The sequence below is a fragment of the Pygocentrus nattereri genome, chromosome 13 (assembly GCF_015220715.1).
Source record: "Pygocentrus nattereri isolate fPygNat1 chromosome 13, fPygNat1.pri, whole genome shotgun sequence".
Taxonomy (NCBI): Eukaryota; Metazoa; Chordata; class Actinopteri; order Characiformes; family Serrasalmidae; genus Pygocentrus; species Pygocentrus nattereri.
Window position 1 is genome coordinate 9,040,207 of NC_051223.1, and position 18,848 is coordinate 9,059,054.

General features: G+C 41.9%; 2 protein-coding genes across 5 annotated transcripts in view; one reads left to right on the plus strand and one right to left on the minus strand.

The window, feature by feature from the left end:
• On the minus strand, nucleotides 1-10,632 carry LOC108411451 (elongin B). Its single transcript, XM_017683024.2, has 4 exons — nucleotides 10,588-10,632; nucleotides 6,210-6,344; nucleotides 4,473-4,581; nucleotides 1-2,108 (listed from the first exon to the last, which is right to left on the minus strand). The coding sequence occupies exons 1-4, from the start codon at nucleotides 10,588-10,590 to the stop codon at nucleotides 1,996-1,998; spliced, it is 360 nt and encodes a 119-aa protein (XP_017538513.1). The 5' UTR covers nucleotides 10,591-10,632; the 3' UTR covers nucleotides 1-1,995.
• pkmyt1 (protein kinase, membrane associated tyrosine/threonine 1) overlaps nucleotides 10,165-18,848 on the plus strand; it is an 18,433-nt gene continuing 9,749 nt past the window's right edge. For 2 of the 4 annotated variants that reach the window (XM_017683023.2, XM_037544420.1), the window contains exons 1-3: nucleotides 13,820-13,914; nucleotides 15,311-15,713; nucleotides 17,228-17,465. In XM_017683023.2, coding sequence (XP_017538512.1) covers nucleotides 15,366-15,713; nucleotides 17,228-17,465 — 586 coding nt within the window. In that variant the 5' untranslated portion in view covers nucleotides 13,820-13,914; nucleotides 15,311-15,365. Of the gene's footprint in view, nucleotides 10,222-13,819; nucleotides 13,915-14,198; nucleotides 14,298-15,310; nucleotides 15,714-17,227; nucleotides 17,466-18,848 lie in introns of those variants that run through there. The other 2 variants (XM_037544418.1, XM_037544419.1) reach the window with 2 other exon arrangements.

The window sequence follows — 18,848 nt, forward strand, 5'->3', positions numbered from 1 at the left end:
TACAGACTTGTCCCATTGTTTATGTCCTAATATAGCAAATGAATACAAGCTGTAAAACAGGGCTTCCCAGTTAACTGTACAATTATGTTCTTAATATGCAAAACATAACCTTTAAAGGAAATGTGGAAAGGAAAAAAAAAAAAAAAAAAAAAAAATCCACCCCCACCTCATCAAGACACGTTTGGTGTCAGAAGTTTGTCACTCGAGCAATAAGGCTAATGTGGCTAACAAGTATTGGAAGCTTACAGTCCACCAATATTTACCAAGCTGCTTCCTGAATCTCACATTTGCCTCAAACTGAGTTACAAAAAGGGAACTTTAACAAAATGTGATGTAAACAGTCATTCTGACTGGTTTGACGTGAAATGGTTCATTGCATGGAAACCTAGAGGCTGAGATGTCTTTACAGTGGTGGTGAATGGAACCAGGGGTCACCATGTCTATAGCGCCGGTTTATTCGCTCTCTTACACAGCCAGTGAACCAACAAGTGTCTTATGTGGAGTTTTATATGTAATATAGATTGTAAATAGCAGTAAATTAGGGAAAGAAAAAGTCTTTGGGGACTCTTTAGCTTCACAACCCCCTGCGTATTCCTGTCTACCATAAAAGAAAACAAACAAAAAAAACATTTAAGCCAAAAACTTCTCAAGACTATCATGAAATCATGTTTCAGACATCAGGCAGCATATACATAACCACTCTACACCAAAACCTTTCACTGAAGTGGGGATCTTGGGTCAGGATAAGCTTAGCACTACATTACACTGCATTCTGAATTGAGATTCTTCAGTGAAGCCCATCCTGAACTAGAGTTGATCCCTGTCTGGGAAACAAAACCCGACAGTAATTAAACTCTTCAGACGTCTGGTTCCTATTACCACTATCATGAGCAACTCTGACTCAGCAAGTTTCTCTAGGACACTACCTTTCACAACAAAACACTCTGAATGACCGATTCTTCAGTGTTTAATTATGCAGCGTTTGAAATATCAGTGTAATTCCGTCTTAAGTAGCCTCAGACAGAGGTTTGTGACACTGACATGATTTTGTCTATGAAAATGGATGAGAGTATATCGCACAGCTAAAAACAGCAGTAACAGTCATCTAGAAACCTGAAAAGTTGCCTGTTTGTTTTTTTGTACATTAAAATTTTCATCTTTAAATGTGAGTTGGATCATGAAATGCAGTCAAACACTAACTAGAAACACTACCAGAAATAAACAAGGAAATGTGAACTTGAATTGTGTAAAATTATGATTTAATATAACTGCCTAAAAGGGTCGTTTCCTAAATGCTTAAATTAATAAAAAAAAAAGAAAAGAAAAAAAAAAAGGATAAATTAGATAATGCACTACTGATCTGTTTAGGGCTAGACTGAGATATATAAAATGGGCAAAGCCAAAGTGAAAAACTATCCCCAAAAAAAAAACAAACAAAAAAAAAAAAAAACACACACAAATTCAAATGTAAATTCTTGAGCATATCCACAACCTGGAAACTGCTCTGTGGCCCAAGTAAAAGAACATGTCAAAGCACAAAAGTGTAAGAGTCGAGCGCTTTTTCTCGTCCTTTTCTTCTATTGTTTTTTCTTTTAAAGTAAACTAACAACACAAATGGTGACAGCAGCCTTTTAGATGGACAGCTACATGCTAAAGAAGCCCAGTGTTGTTCAGCTGAAAGAAAACGAGGTCAGTCAGTGGAGCCAGTGCGCTGGAAGTCAGTGAGATTGAAATGAGCCTCAGTCCTGAATGAGTAAATTACAAGGTCTATATAACATTACATTGGATTTCTTTGTGTAGGTTTGTGTGCACACACTGAGGAGTGGCGGATTCAGTTCAGTTCGACTGTGAGTGACAATATGTCCCGTTTGGTTTTATTAAACCCCTAAACCCCTTTAAGTACTCAGTCCGGGTGTATTGGACCCTTTTGTGTAACAGAGCACTCGGTTCCTCTCCTCCTCTTTTCCTCCACTCATCCCTCTCTTCCGTCCCCTCTTACTGCACCGACTGCTCGTTGGCCGTGCTGCCAGAGTCCTGAGGCTTCATGACGTCAGGAAGCTCTGGAGGGTTGGAGAATGGCTCCACCTGCAGGGGCTCAAACGCATCATCTACAGAGAAGAAGAGAGAAAGAGAACAACCATATATTAATAAAATAAGCAAGGCATCTCTGAAACCAGGACTGAGTAACATGGACTTAAAAGTTTTTTTCCTCTGAACTACTCTTTATATAGTAGCTTAACGTAGTAAGATATTACACAATGTTAACATACGGCGATCAGGCATAACATTATGACCCCCTCCTTGTTTGCCAACCTGCTCATTGTCCATCTTATCAGTTCCACTTACTATATAGATGCACTTTGTAGTTCTAGTTACAGACTGTAGTCCATCTGTTTCTCTGATACTTTGTTAGCCCCCTTTTAGTAACACTGACGTGGTGGTTGTGCTGGTGCGAGTAGATCAAACATAGCAGTGCTGTGTCCACTCACTGTCCACTCCACTAGACGCTCCTACCGTCAGTCCATGTTGTAGATGTAAAGTCAGAGACGAGACTGCTGCACAGTATGAGCTAATCACCCTCTAGTCTTTCATCAGAGGTCACAGGATGCTACCCACAGGACACTGCTGGCTGGATATTTTTGGCTGGTGGACTATTCTCAGTCCAGCAGTGACACTGAGGTGTTTAAAAACTCCAGCAGCACTGATCCACTCAGACCAGCGCAACACACACTAACACACCACCCTGTCAGTGTTACTGCAGTGCTGAGAATGACCCACCACCCAAATAGTACCTGCTCTGTGAGGGTCCATGAGGCTCCCAACCACTGAAGAACAGGGTAAAAGGGGGGCCAACAAAGTATCAGAGAAACAGATGGACTACAGTCTGTAACTGTAGAACTACAAAGTGCAGCTATACAGTAAGTGGAGCTGATAAAATGGACAATGAGTGTAGTCATAACGTTATGTCTGATCGGTGTATGTAAACAACCAGCACACTTAGTCACTTAAATCACCTTTCTTCCCCATTCTGATGCTCGGTTTGCACTTCAGCAAGTTGTTTTGACCACCTCTACATGCCTAAATGCATTGAGTTGCAGCCATGTGATTGGCTGATTAGCTATTTGTGTTAACAAGCAAGTGAACAGTGTACCTAATAAAGTGGCCGGTGAGTGTATATCTGCCTATTTAGCCTACTACAGCCCCACCCACTCATGCTGGAGCTATAAGAAGTGTTTCAGCCCAAACTGCTTTTTGAAGGAGGCACAATACAGGAGTAGGGCTGGGCAATATACCATCATCGTGAAAACCTATTTCATACCATGTCACAATATGCTTTTCTGAGCATATTGTGGATATTGTCAGTACTTAAAAACACTTCCCAGCTGCATATTTGATTACAACGAGAGCATAATTAGACCCGAGTATGTGGTATATCAGGTCTAACTATGCACTCTTTGCAACCAAATAAATCAAAAACGCTGAAAATACATCACTTGATCTTTTCCAATTTTTCAAGAACATTATTTCTGTAGGGCTAAGAATGCAGTGAAATGAATAAGATGTAGACATTTTAGTGTATAAGCCCACCATCACCTGAACATTCTGCTCTTCTGGAGTAGAATAAATAAATCAAGTCATCAAATATCAAGATGACAATACTGATAGGATTCCATCATCATGCAAAGCCAATTATTTTTCTTACAGCAATGTATGGAAATCTAGCCATGTACATGACTGATTCCTCAAAGTGGATTTAATACACTGGAAGATGTATTACAGACATTGCATGCATCAATATAAACACAGAAGCACAACTTTGTACATATTGTGCAGTCCTAGTAGTTACTGAATAATGTGTAGCCCTACATATTAAAACAAATTAATTATATCTAAATAATATGCTTGCAGGACAAGTGTTTAAGAATAAAAGTCTACAAATAAAGAGGGAATTAAAGGGAACAATAGCCAACCTCTTAACCAAACAATAGTGGCTTTGCTGGGATAGTAACTGTTCAGATTACAGTTCTCAGTGTACACTTCCTGAAAAGTTTTGTTTTGACTTCTTAGCAACCAGATTTTTCATGTATACAAGGATGAACGGACCAAATGTTAACATTCAATCTAGTCTGTCATTTAATACATCATGATTTCTTGTGGCATGTATCATGACTTAAGAATTTCAGTGCCAGTATACTTCTTCAATCATTTATTTTTATGGAACTGTAAGAATTATAGCCAGGCAAGCTGAATTACTGGTACCCAAAAATAAGGATTACATATCAATTAATACGGACTCATTGCATAACACTTGTAATTTAGTGAATATTTGTACTGAGTCTTTTGGTGTAACTGTATAACCTAAATTATTACAATTAGGCATGGTAAACTGTGCCAATCTGACATGATCACTCAAAGGCAGGAGGAAGAAGGTGGAGTGTACAGTTGTCAGCACTGCTGTAGCTGAGACATACCGCTGATGCGGAAGGCTAATCCTACTGTAGCTGGAGCCTGTGGTCTGGCTGTTTGGTTGGTGAAACCGGAGTCTCCCAGTGTTTTACTGTCTTCTAGCAGCTGCTCATCCTGAAACGCACACACAGGGAACACAATGAGGCCAAGGTGCCAAGCTTCTGAATGGGTACAATAGCACTGTACAGTGGTACCAGCTGTCAAATAGCATCTTACTGGATAATAGGCACAATATGGGTGGCAGAAAACAACCAACAGAACATATACCCTTTGGTAAACTAACGGAATAACAGAAGACCAAAGTACATTGCCTTCTTATTCCACAAGATGGAGCTGACAAGTATTTTTGGAAGCACGATCTGCAGTGCAACACACCAGCTGCAACAAATCAGCATCACGGCAAGTTTAAATCTGGAGAACAAACAGTCCTCAAGATACAAGAATGAAGACTATTTCCCACCCAAAACATCCATTAAGTACATGTGATTTTGCTATTCAGTTGATTTCTTCCATTAGACTGAGTCATGTTTCTACTTACACCGCCTGTTGTTCTCACTTGTCCTCTAAAATAAAATACAAGGACCAGAACCATAGTAACACGCATCTGTTGACACTGCAGGAAGTTTATTCCCGTCAGCCTGGAATTTTGATGAATGCGAATTGGACTGACCCAAAAAAAAAAAAAAAAAAAAAAAAAAAAAAAAATGCATGATCATATGTGTAGCAGAATTCAGCACCCAATAAAGTGACCCAAACAGAACCAAAACTGTCCAATTCAGTGGGTTTTTGCTGTTCATACTGGCACAAACACAAATCTGTCATCTATATGAAGACATGACTTCAACTCCAGCCTAGGGGGTAGGGTGTCTCAAACTACTGAGATAGAAGGGTAGGGCAATGTGTTGGGGCTACACGGCCCTCCAAACGGAGGTTTTTCAGAGACTCTAAACAGAGAGTTATAAGAAAAAAGAAAATCCGGCAAGACGGCTGAACAAGAGACCAAAGAAACCCACAAATATGAGAATTTTCTCTGTTAAAAATTCCGATAACCACTGTATTGTCTTGGTTTAGTGCTGTTTCAATGTATTATAGCCTGTTTCTTCATTAGTAGTATGCTGATGTTTCAGTAGCTAGCTAGCTAATTTCCTCATTACACCTGAAACAGTCCAGCAGTTCTGACGCCTGAGGCACCAGAATATAACTGCTGCTCCATTTCAGGTGGAACGTGGAAAATTCAAACAAGAAGCTGACGAACAGCTGACTTCAGCTTGACATCACTGAAGCATAAGGAGTGGGCCATAATGAATAACTGTAATAAATGGCTTCGCTCATTTCTCCCAACTTTGCTCATGCTGTTGTGCTCTGCTTTAGTGGTATAGAAGACTAGAAGTGTATGACAGCCCTCAGTCCATCGCATGAGCTCATTAGAATATTAGGACCACACCTTGACGCTTCTCAGATTAAGCTCAGATAAGCCATGTTTTATATTTCTATCTTGATTTTTTTTCTCCTCCTAACTTTCCTGGATGTAAAATAGAACACTTAGCATCATTCAAGTGCTTTTAATACCTTACACATTGTTCCCGGAGACTTTCATAATCTACATTAAGAGAAAACGCTACATTAAGAGAGAGCTACTAATGTGTACGCTACGAATCCAAATTCACACCAGTAGCAGTGAAAAGAACGCTGAGTGTGCTAGGTCATTTAGAACATTTTCCCAGTGAAGAACCATTGCATACCTTGTAAAGCCTCTGGTCTTCAGGCGGCCTCTTCAGGATCCCCTCGACGATGCGCTTTAACTCATAAACGGTAGTGGACTCTTTGGCGTCGGTGAAGATTGTCGTCTTGTGACGCCTTATCATTAAAAACACGTCCTGGAGTGAGAAAGGGAGACCGTTACGTCGGTTTTAAATACTCTTATCGCAGTTTCTTATCATAGCTTGTGAACTATATGCTGTACATCCACAATAACCCTGTAACGTTCCCAACGAGGTAAACTGATAAGCTATCACTGTACTTGGGTCTAGTTTGGAGCACAGCGCTCTGATGAAGCCACAGTCCAGCTTGTTACTCAGAATTGCTTGGAGGAATGACACAGACATATATACCTATATGTGCTCTTTCTAGAAACGACTATCAATATGTTAACATGCAGCCTAATAATCCATTACTAATCCAACTAATAACTTTCAGAATCCAATTTCTATACAAATGAAATATGTAAATAATCCGTTAAATAGAAGAATAATATCCGTGTAAACGCCTGTATCCAATTACATTCCCTATCAGAAAGTTTAAGTCCCTTCTGCACATGTGTCGCATCGTAGTGAAAGTTTATACCGTTCAACACGGCGAAGTACAAACTGGTCTGCAGAGGAGACAAAGTTTATGCTCTGATCTTTAAAAGACGGCGGCAGGACGGACGTCCAGCTTGTGTCTCAGAACACGACGTCTTTCTCTTTTCCTTCTTTAATAAGTACATGTGAAGGACGTTTTCCTGAGTCTGACGTCATTTTAAAGTAAGTAATAACACAAGCACTGCTCACTGCTGCTCATCTCACACTGACTGGCCTCACTTGATGATGGTTGCCATGGTAACGTCTACACCAAGTGGTTCTCAGGGGTGATAGTGGGAAAAATTCCTGAGCCTGAACTTTTTTTCTCTGCTCAGGAGGTGAGCAGGGTGGGGGTGCTATGTATGCGACACACTTAACACATAACTTGTTGGCCCCTGGGCGCAGATATATGTCTATGTATAACCCTGATCTTCATTACTGTCAAAGAATTTCTGCTTTTGAATTAGTCCCTTCAATGATAGATTGTGTTGAATTTTGTTGAAATACATGAACAACATTCAGACATGAGATAAACAAACCCAATATAAGCCTATATTTCAGAAGCTTGTGCAGATTACCAGAACTCTTGGGACTAGCAGGCCTGTTCAGGAATCCATACCTGTTTTGAACTAGTCACATACCTTATTGCTTCTATAGCATAGGAGACTACAGATACTACAGCCATACCAAGAACGGTCAGCAGGTGGCAATAACAATATTCCAACGTAAACTAGGAATTGATTAGTAGCCTAACCAATGACTAAATGACATGAACAAGGACACATTCATTTCTTTTAAAAATATAATAGCAAACTATGCACCATTTATTTTAAATATTTTGAAACAGTTCCATTTTCCCCTTAATATAGGCTTAATATAGTTTATACGTTTCGCGTTAACAGTGGAAAAAAATTTGCACCTGTATTTCCCGGGATTTCCTACTGAATCTATCAATTTGTTTGGTCAAAGCCCCGCCCTGTTTCTGACTGGCTTAATGGCTAGTAGGCTAGGCCTTGGTGTTGGTTACAGTGAAACCTGCGCATGTCAGCGCATGTCAGATCCTATGGTCAGATCACGAGGCCAGGGGTCGGCAAGCTCTTTGATCCCTCTGATGCGGCTCAGCTTTTGAAAATAATTAATTTAATTAACGTCTATTATTTTTGAGACTTAAAAAATTTAGTTTCGGTTCGCTTGACTGACATGTCTGGCTCTCACTGAAATAAATTTCCAATTATTTTGCTTTTATGGCTCTCTGAGTCAAAAAGATTGCCGACCCCTGCACTAGGCGAACCTTTTTTTCCCCCTTGCAGACACGTCGGTACGCCGGAATTCCGGCGTGGCGCCTGAAAACTATCAGGCCTGGGTTCTCGACGCATGCACGTCATTCTGGATATGATTACTTGTAGTGAGTAGAGTGAGAATAAACACCTCAGTCTCAATCTATAATCAGAATCTATTTAATCAGATTGGTGAAAATCTTTGCATGTAAACACAGCCAGCCTTAGGTTTGCATAAACTGCTGCAGGTAAACGAATTAGAAAAGGGTGAACAGCCTGAGCGGTGCTGAATTTACTTAAACATACTGATCTGATCAAGTCCATATCATGGAAAACCAAATTTCTCTCTCTCATTTAATTTAATGAAATAGAAATGTATTGTTCAGTCCCACATCCCTAGAGTTTAATGACTCTCAAAGTTCTCTCACACAATGGTTTGCAAATATGTTGCGTAATGCCTTAAACATTGTTTACTGATAGTTTTGGCCTAAAATGCTTTTTCCAAACCTATACGTGGTGGAGAGACTAACAGGGCATTATACAGCAAATCCATTCTCAAAGAACTTTTTTATATTACTAAACACTTCATGTAAGAACACAAGAAACACATACAGGTTTTCTGAAAAGTAAATAAAATGGCTATAAGCGTGTTGCCATCACCACCTGTTTCACGGAAGTCCGAGTTGGTAGGTTTCTCTTCAGCGCATCCCTTCACATCAAATCACTGTCAATGGCCATTTCCATCAAAATGGTTTATACATTTTGAAATATTAGTGGAATTTCCCTTTAAGAAGTCAAAATTCGAAAACTGCTAGATCTGTGACGTGAAGTGACGCTACATGGAAGTCTACGATAAAACTTCAACAAAACTATGTAATAACATCAGATACCGTGCTTTACTGCTGCCAGTGCAACTTATGCAACTACATATGCCATGTGAATATGTAAAGATATACTTTAATACTTTATTTCTCTTGTACTTCAACTTATGTCTAGATTTATTTCTATTTTTCTGCATAGTTTATGTAAGTTTATGTGCAATTATGTCTTGCTACCGAAACACCGCAATTGCCCACCGGAATCAATAAAGATCAATCATCTGTCTGTCTATCTAGCTATCTAACTTCACTATCACACCTAAAAAAGCTTGCTAATTCCTGTTAAATCCTGTTCATTTTTACCATAAAGAAATCCAGCTTAGACGTTCATACATCAGTCGTAAAGGGACAGCATTTTAAAAAATTACGCACAATTAAATGAGCGACACGTCAGCACAATCATTCAGTGGTTTGGTGCGAAATGCTCTGTTCAAAAGAAACTTAGTCAGAACTGTTCACAGTGGTAATAGGAACCAGACGTCCACCTCTAAAAGCTCCCTCACAGAATGTTATTACATGGTTATAAACACCTGATGTTTTACAGCAGTTTGTGATAAAGTTCTGGTATAAAACACCTCTTAATCCCTTTATGGTGGAGGGATACACGTAGGGTGCTCCAAGGCAAAATAGCTATATATGCATTGTAAACATTGGGACTCCTGGTTCCCATCACCACCACTGCAAGCTTCTCTAAATGAACCATTTCACATCAAACCACTCTGAGTGACTGTTTACATCTCCACAAGCGAATTATACAGAAATTCTGGGAAATCGATGGAACTCCCCTTTGATTCTGAAGGACAAACAGTGGCCACAAAATGCAAAAATGAAATACTAGTTGCTTTTTCTGATGCATAAACCCACAAAAAAAAATCAAATGCAGTATGTGGGTCGTTTAATATCTTCCCTAACGCGATTTACTATGATTAACAGCTCACCTTACATTCCTCACAGGCTATAAATCTATATATTTATATATCTATTATTACTTTTCTTAACAGTCATTTCTTGTTGAGACAGGACTTAACGTTCATTTCCATTAAAAGAAATAATGTTACTGCACTACGAAACTGAAACGAAGACAACTTAAAGCGAAAACACCAACTTCTCGTTCGAAATTTCCCGTTCCACCTTAAATGGTGCAGTAGTTCCACTCATGCGTAACTGCTAAATAATGTAACTGCTGCACCATTTAAGGTGGAACGGGAAGATTCGAACGAGACGCTGAAGAAGAGGAAGCCAGCTTCAGCCTAGTCGAACGTAATGCGTTTAATACTAACATTTTTTAATAATATCCCCTTTTATGTTTAGAAAACGTGGCTAATTGATGGTAAAATGCCTCGGTTACCGTCAAAGTAATTCGAGCGAGTCTGTTAGCAGCGTCATTAACAACTGACGCTGACGCGGAGCTATTGCTAATTAGCGGCTAGGCTAAGCTAAGCTAATCCTGCTGGCTAAGTAAACCACCAAAACGCCTGTCTGTGTTCCCGGAATATCACACGGTCTTAGAGCAATATTTGCCGGAGATTTGTCCCGAATGTTAATCGACTCTGGAAAACGGCTGAATTTAAACGCCTCCACTTTTATCGGCGGGTTTCCTCGGTTTTGGTGATTGTCATTACTCACCATAGCTGAAGTTTATGCTGCTCCGCTTCTCCACCCACAGAGCTGCGCAACTTACGTACAGCGAGCGTCACTTACGCACCCGAGGGGGGGAGGGCGGAGGTAAGGCAGCATTAAAGGGGAACTCCACCAATTTTATCAAATTTCAACATGATGAAATGATTAAGATGTAAACAGAGCCGTTCCGAGTGGTTTGGTGTGAAATCCTCCGTTCTAGAGAAACGAGAGAGTCAGAATTGTTCACAGTAGTGGTGATAAGAACCACACGTCCGTTTTGGCGGAGGTTAGGGAACCGGCCCTGTGACCGGAAGGTCGCTGGTTTGATCCTCAGCACCGACAGTACATGACTGAGGTGTCCTTGAGCAAGACACCTAACCCCTAACTGCTCCCCGGGTGCTGTGGATGCCTGGGCTGCTCACTGTGTGTGTGTGTGCTCACTAGTGTGCATGTGGTGTTTCACTGCACAGATGGGTTAAACGCAGAAGTCAAGTTTCCCTGTTGTGGGACTAATAAGGGTTACTTAATCCATTCATGGCAGAGGGGAACATGCAGGGCATTGCAAACGAAAATAGTCCCCTGAATAATTTTTTTTTGATTGATTTTTCCCATCATCAACATTAAATAGAAGAAGAAGACTCGTGTAGCTTCACTGGTGAGTTCACTGGATAGTGACTAAAACGTCTATATCTGTGTTGTAGTCATGGTGACCCCTGGTTCCCATCCCCACCACTGTAAAGAGATCAAAGTCTCTACAATCAACCGCTTCAGACCAAACCACTCTGAATTTACATCTCAAACACCGATTTAGAAATTTTGAGAATCGGCAGTGTAGTGGAGTTCCCCTTTAAGCACAGAACCGTTTGATTTTATTCAAATAGAAAATTTAATTGGACATATCCAAATTAAACTTTTACTTATATGAATCATTTAAGAAGTCATAACTTGTCCCCTATTAAATTTAATGGAAGTTATGCTTTTCAGTAGTATGGATTATATGTGAACATGGGAATTTAGCTTTCAGTGCTGAAATTCGAATCATTGCATGTTTTAAATTCTAAATGTTGTTTGCTAGAAAGCGGCGCACAGGTGAACACTGAATTCTGACGTTTTGGCTGTTGTACATTTTTACTCTTGGAAAATAAATGACAACGTTAACATAGAATTCATTAAGCAAAATTTATTCCCTCTATAAAAATGAATCAGAAAAGGTCATGAATTCCTACTGGTGAGACCTGAAATCTTACATGCCTGCAAACAGTGGAATTCCATGAACCTAAACTTCTTAGATCATATTCAGCTGAAGTTTATAGTCACTACACAGATACACACAGTGTATTGCATGATAAAATTCTATTGTCATATTTACATACATATCGTTAAAGCTTCAAATGTGTTATAATTCTTGTTTTTGTTTGTAGTACTACTATTGTTTTTCAGTATTCAATGTGTTTTTAATGTTCAGGTGGAATATCTGACACCAAACATGCGTTGGCCAGCGTAGATCAGTCTTCAGAAATAAAATAATATACATAATACATAATATCTGTGAACATATCATGAAAGGAAGCATGATAAAAGAGAGGTGAGATGACAAGCCAGTCAGGCAGGCGGGGCCAGTGGTTGGTGTGGAACTGGACTCTGTGGTTAAGGTGGCTGAGAGAAGGACAGCTGCACAAACTGCTCTCCATTATGGAGGAGGATGGCCACCTGCTGCACACCATCATGGACAGGAGGAGCATGTTTAGCGGCAGGTTGCTGTCACTGCTCAGTTGACCGATTCACGAGATCCTTTGTCCCCAGAGCCATCAGGCTCTTCAACTTTTCCTTGGGGACGGAAGGAGAAGAGGGAAGAGGAGAGGTGGGGACAGAATCTGAATCTCATGTTAAATCACAGGTTTATTATATCCATCTGCACACCTTACTATATACTGCGCTTTCTGTAGCCCCTATCATGCATCTTGCACATCTGGACACTCCACAGACGCTCATCTGGCTTCTCACGCATATGAAATTGAGTGACATCCCATTCTTAATCCATAGGATTTAATATGATCTCGGCCCACCCTTTGCAGTTACAACTTCTTCAGGTCTTCTGGGAAGGCTTTCCCCAAGGGTTAGGAATGTGTTTATGGGAATGTTTGACCGTTCTTCCAGGGGCACATTTGTGAGGTTAGGCACTGATGTTGGACGAGAAGGCCTGGCTCACAGTCTCCGCTCTAATTCATCCTAAAGGTGTTCTGTCGGGTCAAGGTCAGGACTCTGTGCAGGCCAGTCAAGTTCTTTTACACCAAACTCACTCATCCATGTCTTTATGGACCTTGCTTTGTGCAGTGATGCACAGTCCTTTTGGAACAGGGGCCATCCCCAAGCTGTTCCCACAAAGTTGGGAGCATGAAGTTGTCCAAAATCTCTTGGTGCTGAAGCATTGAGTGTTCCTTTCACTGGAACTAACGGGCCGAGCCCAATTCCTGAACAGCACCACACCATAATCCCCCCATCCACCAAACTTTACACTTGGCACAATGAAGTCAGACAAGTACCATTCTCCTGGTAACCGCCAAACCCAGATTCATCCATCGGATTGCCAGATGGAGAAGCGTGATTTGTCACTCCAGAGAACATGTCTCCACTGCTCTAGAGTCCAGTGGCGGTGCTTTACACCACTGCATTCCATGCTTTGCATTGAGCTTCGTGATGTAAGGCTTGGATGCAGCTGCTCAGCCATGGAAACCCATTCCATGAAGCTCTCTACACTGTTCTTGAGCTGATCTGAAGGCCACATGAAGTTTGGAGGTCTGTAGCGATTGACACTGCAGAAAGTTGGTGACCCCTGTGTACTATGAGCCTCAGCATCTGCTGATCCCGCTCTGTCATTTTGCGTGGCCGACCACTTTGTGGCTGAGTTGCTGTCGTTCCCAATCGCTTCCACTTTGTTATAATCCCACTGACAGTTGACTATGGAATATTTAGTAGTGTGGAAATTTCACGACTGGACTTGCTGTACAGGCGGTGTCTGATCAGGGTACCACGCTGGAATTCACTGAGCTCCTGAGAGCAACCCATTCTTTCACTAATGTTTGTAGAAGCAGTCTGCAGGCCTAGGTACACACATGTGGCCATGAAAGTGATTGGAACATCTGAATTCAATGATTTGGATGGGGGAGTGAATACTTTTGGAAATACAGTGTATCTAACAGACGACGTTTACGTTACGTCTTACATCCGTGAGCGTACGCACCGTGCGTCATTGCGTCACTTACGCACCACGTCTCCTCACGTCATCGTCTGTTTTGGCGCGTGGCGAAGATTTTTGAAAAGACGGGAAAAACGGTGAGTTTTTACTTGTGCAATGAAACGAAATATAGGAGCAATTTAACCATAAAACTTCGCTTGAAACTCACTGAAAAGGTTATGACTCGATATCCGTGGCGTTGAAACTGAGTTTGAACCTGTCAGGAGAGTTATTTCAGTTGCTGACAACGGGTGTGTTTGTACGAAGCTGAAGTTCGACCTTTCCCGTTCCACCTTAAATGGTGCGGCAGTTACGTTCTGACTACTCAGGCTGCGGCGCCGAAATGGAACTGCTGCACCATTTAAGGTGGAACGGGAAAAATTCGAAGCGAGTAGCCTCGCAGGTTGTGTCAGATGTGTGAACGTTACGGTAGTCCGTTACAGTACTTACAGCAGAGTTGAGTAAAAACACTGGTTGTGAGGTAAATGACTTATTTTATCACACATCGTCTTAAATACCATTTATTTTACTGTTTAACGAGAGAAAACTAGCCCGGTATTTGGTGTCTTCTTGTCAGGTTAGCTTGGTAGCTAACGTCAGCTCAGTTTCGCTTACTTACTTTCAGGCTGGCCTGAGTCGAATAGAAGGTTTAAAAGTCGTAATAGTAGTTGAACATACCCAAATCCTGCTTTAAAGCTTCTACTCTGACCCATATCCTACATATTTCTTTTGTGTTCTTTCACTTTTGGCTCACTTTTATAACCTTCCAAAAACAGGCTTATTTCGTTGTTAATACAATTTCCAGTCTCGTTTGTGTTCTAATGAGACAGGCTGTTTTGGTTGCTGTGCCTTTAAGACTGATGCATGTAAATTAGGTCTGTTTTGATTGGCTGACCTGTGTTGTGCCAGTCTGTGCTGAAAAACTCCTTATAACTTCAGTGTGACTGATAGTGACCAACTATTGGATGTGCAGTGCTCTCCACAAATATCGGCATTTCCGTGAAATGGGCCCTTTAAAATCATGGTTCATGTTTTGCTATGCACCAGTGCAGTTAATGGCCTGCACACATAGAGTGATGACTGAACATAGACAGCGGCTTTCTGGTAGTGTGGATCCTTCGGAAGGCTGCAATGATCAGCTTACTTCCTGACAGCCATGAAAAGCACAGCGTTGAATTGTTTTTTGCCCGTATCTTCCACTCCTTCCATTCAAGTAAACCACTCCACATCACTTCGAATTGAATGGTCTGGGCTAAACTGCTGTAGGCTAAATGGGTATTTGTGTGTAAATGTGTTGATTGAACACCATATATGGTCTGTGGTATTAATTTTGAAACTTTTAACAATGTTTATGTATTACATAAAACTTTATAAAAGGCATAGAAAATGTGTTTTTCCATAATATGAGCCCTTTAAACCCTGCAGACCTTTGAAAACCTTTAACCTTTTGGCTGATATTGAACTGATTGTAATTTTGACAGTGATGTATTTCAGGTCGTATATGGGATTCGAGTGAGAAGCACTGGGTCCGTCAGTCCAGGAAGTCGAAATGGTCAGCACTCCGCTGCCAGTGCCGGCGCACTTTTCCCAAGCCCAGCAGTCGTTCTCTCTGAAAAAGCGCCGTCTTCCTTTCTCCTCTTCTGCCTCGTCAAGCTCTCTGTCTCCTCAGCGGCCACTCTCGCGCTCCCTGCCCCCGCGGCCCCCGTCCAAAGGCTACCCCCCTCTGAGCCGTGTGTTTCCCCAGCGCCGGGCCCCATGGACCCCGCTGTCCTGTGCGCTGATCAAAAACCCACCGCCACGCTCCCTGTATGACCCTGACCGGCCGCAGTCCTTCTTCAGCCAGTGCTTCATCAACCTGGGCCTGATTGGCAGAGGCTCCTTTGGGGAGGTGTACAAGGTGAGTTTTCTCTGAGACAGCTAGGACTGCTGTGTCTGATCCACTTGTACCAGCGCAACACACACTAACACACCACCACCATATCAGTGTTACTGCAGTGCTGAGAATGATCCACCACCCAGATAGTACCTGCTCTGTGAGGGTCCATGGGGGTCCTGACCACTGAAGAACAGCGTAAAAGGGGGAAAGGAAGTGCTCATAATGTTATGCCTGATCGGTGTATGTAGACAACAATCACAGCAGTTTGATTCACTTTGTTTTGGTCCGGTTCAGAATAATTTTTAAGAATACACAGTGGTGACTGGAAGTAGTTTATCCCATGCAAGTTGGTCATAAACATTTCCGACGTCCTGTTGTAAACTGGCATTAGCTCTTGGGAAACGAATCCCGTCTGATGCGGCTTAAGGCTGTTTTTTGTAAATGAGCTCTGTTCTGACTGGTTTTTTACACCCCAACAAAAAATGTCAGTGTCTCAATAACTTGTCATGTGCCCTTGAGCTTCAATTACAGCTTGACAACGACGCCTCATACTCTTCACAAGTTGACTCATTGTCTGCTGAGGCGTGGCATCCCACTCTTCTTGAAGGGTGTCCCTCAGGTCATTGAGGTTCTGGGGTGAGCCTCTACACGGCCACTCAGCTGATCCCGTAGGTTTTCTATGGTATTCAGTTCTGGAGAAAGTGCAGGCCACTCAATTTGAGGTACCCCAGTCTCCAGCAGCCGTTCCCTAATGATGCACCCTCGATGAGCTGGAGCATCATCGTCCATGAAGATGAAATTATGCCTGTGTTGTTCATGCAGAGGCACAATGACTGGATTAATGATGTTATTCAGTAGTCTTGGGCCACTGGGTCACTGTACCGCACTGTAGGGCGGTTCTGTATTGACTAGACACACCTGCCCACACTGTAGCACCACCACCACCACCTTGCCATTAAGCTCTTTGTAGGAGAACAGCAAGTTGTGCAAAAAGTACTGAAACATTGAACAGCTGGATATGTACATTCAAAAGTGAAAGAGAAGGTCACATTAAGGTCACCTGTAAAGGTTAGAGTGCATTTCAGGTTCATCCTGAAATTACAGCTGAAAGCCACATATCCCTGACTTTTTGTGAGTAGTGTGTATGTGAATGTACTTGTTTTTGTGGCATCAAGAAAATGGTGAATTCAAACAGTTGTTTTGCAGCTTATTTTCCATGTGTGTAAAGGTTCAGTTTTCTATTTTATGGCCCCTTTAAGTAAACTAAGAATCAGCAATAAAATTTCATGTTGGATTTTTTTTTTTTAGAAATTTGTATAATTGTTTTATAAACGGTGTCATAGAATCAATGGTTACTCTGTATAACATAAAAAAGTAATGGTACGTTTTTGTTTTATTGTTTTGTGTTGTATAAAAAAAATTCTTTAACATAGACTGAAAGTATGCGCATTTTGTGTAACTCTCTGCTTACTCGTGCACTACAGCTGTTAAAGCTGTAATTCACTACATCCACTAAGCTGTTTTCTCACTGTCAGGTGAAGAGTCTGCTGGATGGCCGGCAGTACGCTGTGAAGCGCGCGGTACAGCGTTTCCGGAGTCAGGCCGAGCGGTCCCGGAGCATCAAAGAGGCTCGTAATCATGAGCGTCTCCATCCGCACCCACACATCCTGGGCTTCAGTGCCGCCTGGGAGGAAGGAGGACATCTGTACATTCAGACTGAGCTCTGCTGCACCAGCCTGCTGCTCCACTCTGAGGACCAACCGTCAAACCCAGGTGGGCTGCAGTGGTGGTGATGGGCGCTTCTCTCCGTATAATTTAAAAGGCCCATATCCTGCATTTTTCTTGGATTTTTATCCCCTCATACAGTTTCTGTGGGCTTATGACCACAAACATGATTCCTGTTTTGATGAACTCTCTTAATCCCTTGGAAATAAACAGGCTGTTTTGTTTGCCTTTAAGACGGATATATAATGTGTGTGTGTGTGTGTGTGTGTGTGTGTATGTATGTATGTATGTTTGTGTATATTTATATATATATATATATATATATATATATATATATATATATATATATATATATATATAATATACACGTGTATGTATGTGTGTATATTTATATTTTTATATATAAATTTTATAGATTTTAATATACACACACTGCTCAAAAAATAAAGGGAACACTTAAACAACACAATATAACTCCAAGTAAATCAAACTTCTGTGAAATCGAACTGTCCACTTAGGAAGCAACACTGATTGACAATCAATTTCACAGCTGTTGTGCAAATGGAATAGACAACAGGTGGAAATTATTGGCAATTAGCAAGACACACTCAATAAAGGAGTGATTCTGCAGGTGGGGACCACAGACCACTTCTCAGTACCTATCTGCTTTCTGGTTGATGTTTTGGTCACTTTTGATTGTTGGTGGTGCTTTCACACTTGTGGTAGCATGAGATGGACTCTACAACCCACACATGTGGCTCAGGTAGTGCAGCTCATCCAGGTTGGCACATCAATGCGAGCTGTGGCAAGAAGGTTTGCTGTGTCTGTCAGCATAGTGTCCAGAGGCTGGAGGCGCTACCAGGAGACAGGCCAGTACACCATTAGACGTGGAGGAGGCCGTAGGAGGGCAACAACCCAGCAGCAGGACCGCTACTTCTGCCAGAGCCCTGCAAAATGACCTCTAGCAGGCCACAAATGTGCATGTGTCTGCACAAACAGTTAGAAACCAAGTCCATGAGGATGGGGGTTGTGCTCACAGCCCAACACCGTGCAGGACGCTTGGCGTTTGCAAGAGAACACCAGGATTGGCTAATTCGCCACTGGCGCCCTGTGCTCTTCACAGATGAATGCAGGTTCACACTGAGCACATGACAGACATGACAGAGTCTGGAGATGCCGTGGAGAGCGATCTGCTGCCTGCAACATCCTTCAGCATGACTGGTTTGGCAGTGGGTCAGTAATGGTGTGGGGTGGCATTTCTTTGGAGGGCTGCCAGAGGTAGCCTGACTGCCATTAGGTACCAAGATGAGATCCTCAGACCCCTTGTGAGACCATATGCTGGTGCGGTTGGCCCTGGGTTCCTCCTAATGCAGGACAATGCTAGACCTCATGTGGCTGGGGTGTGTCAGCAGTTCCTGCAAGATGAAGGCA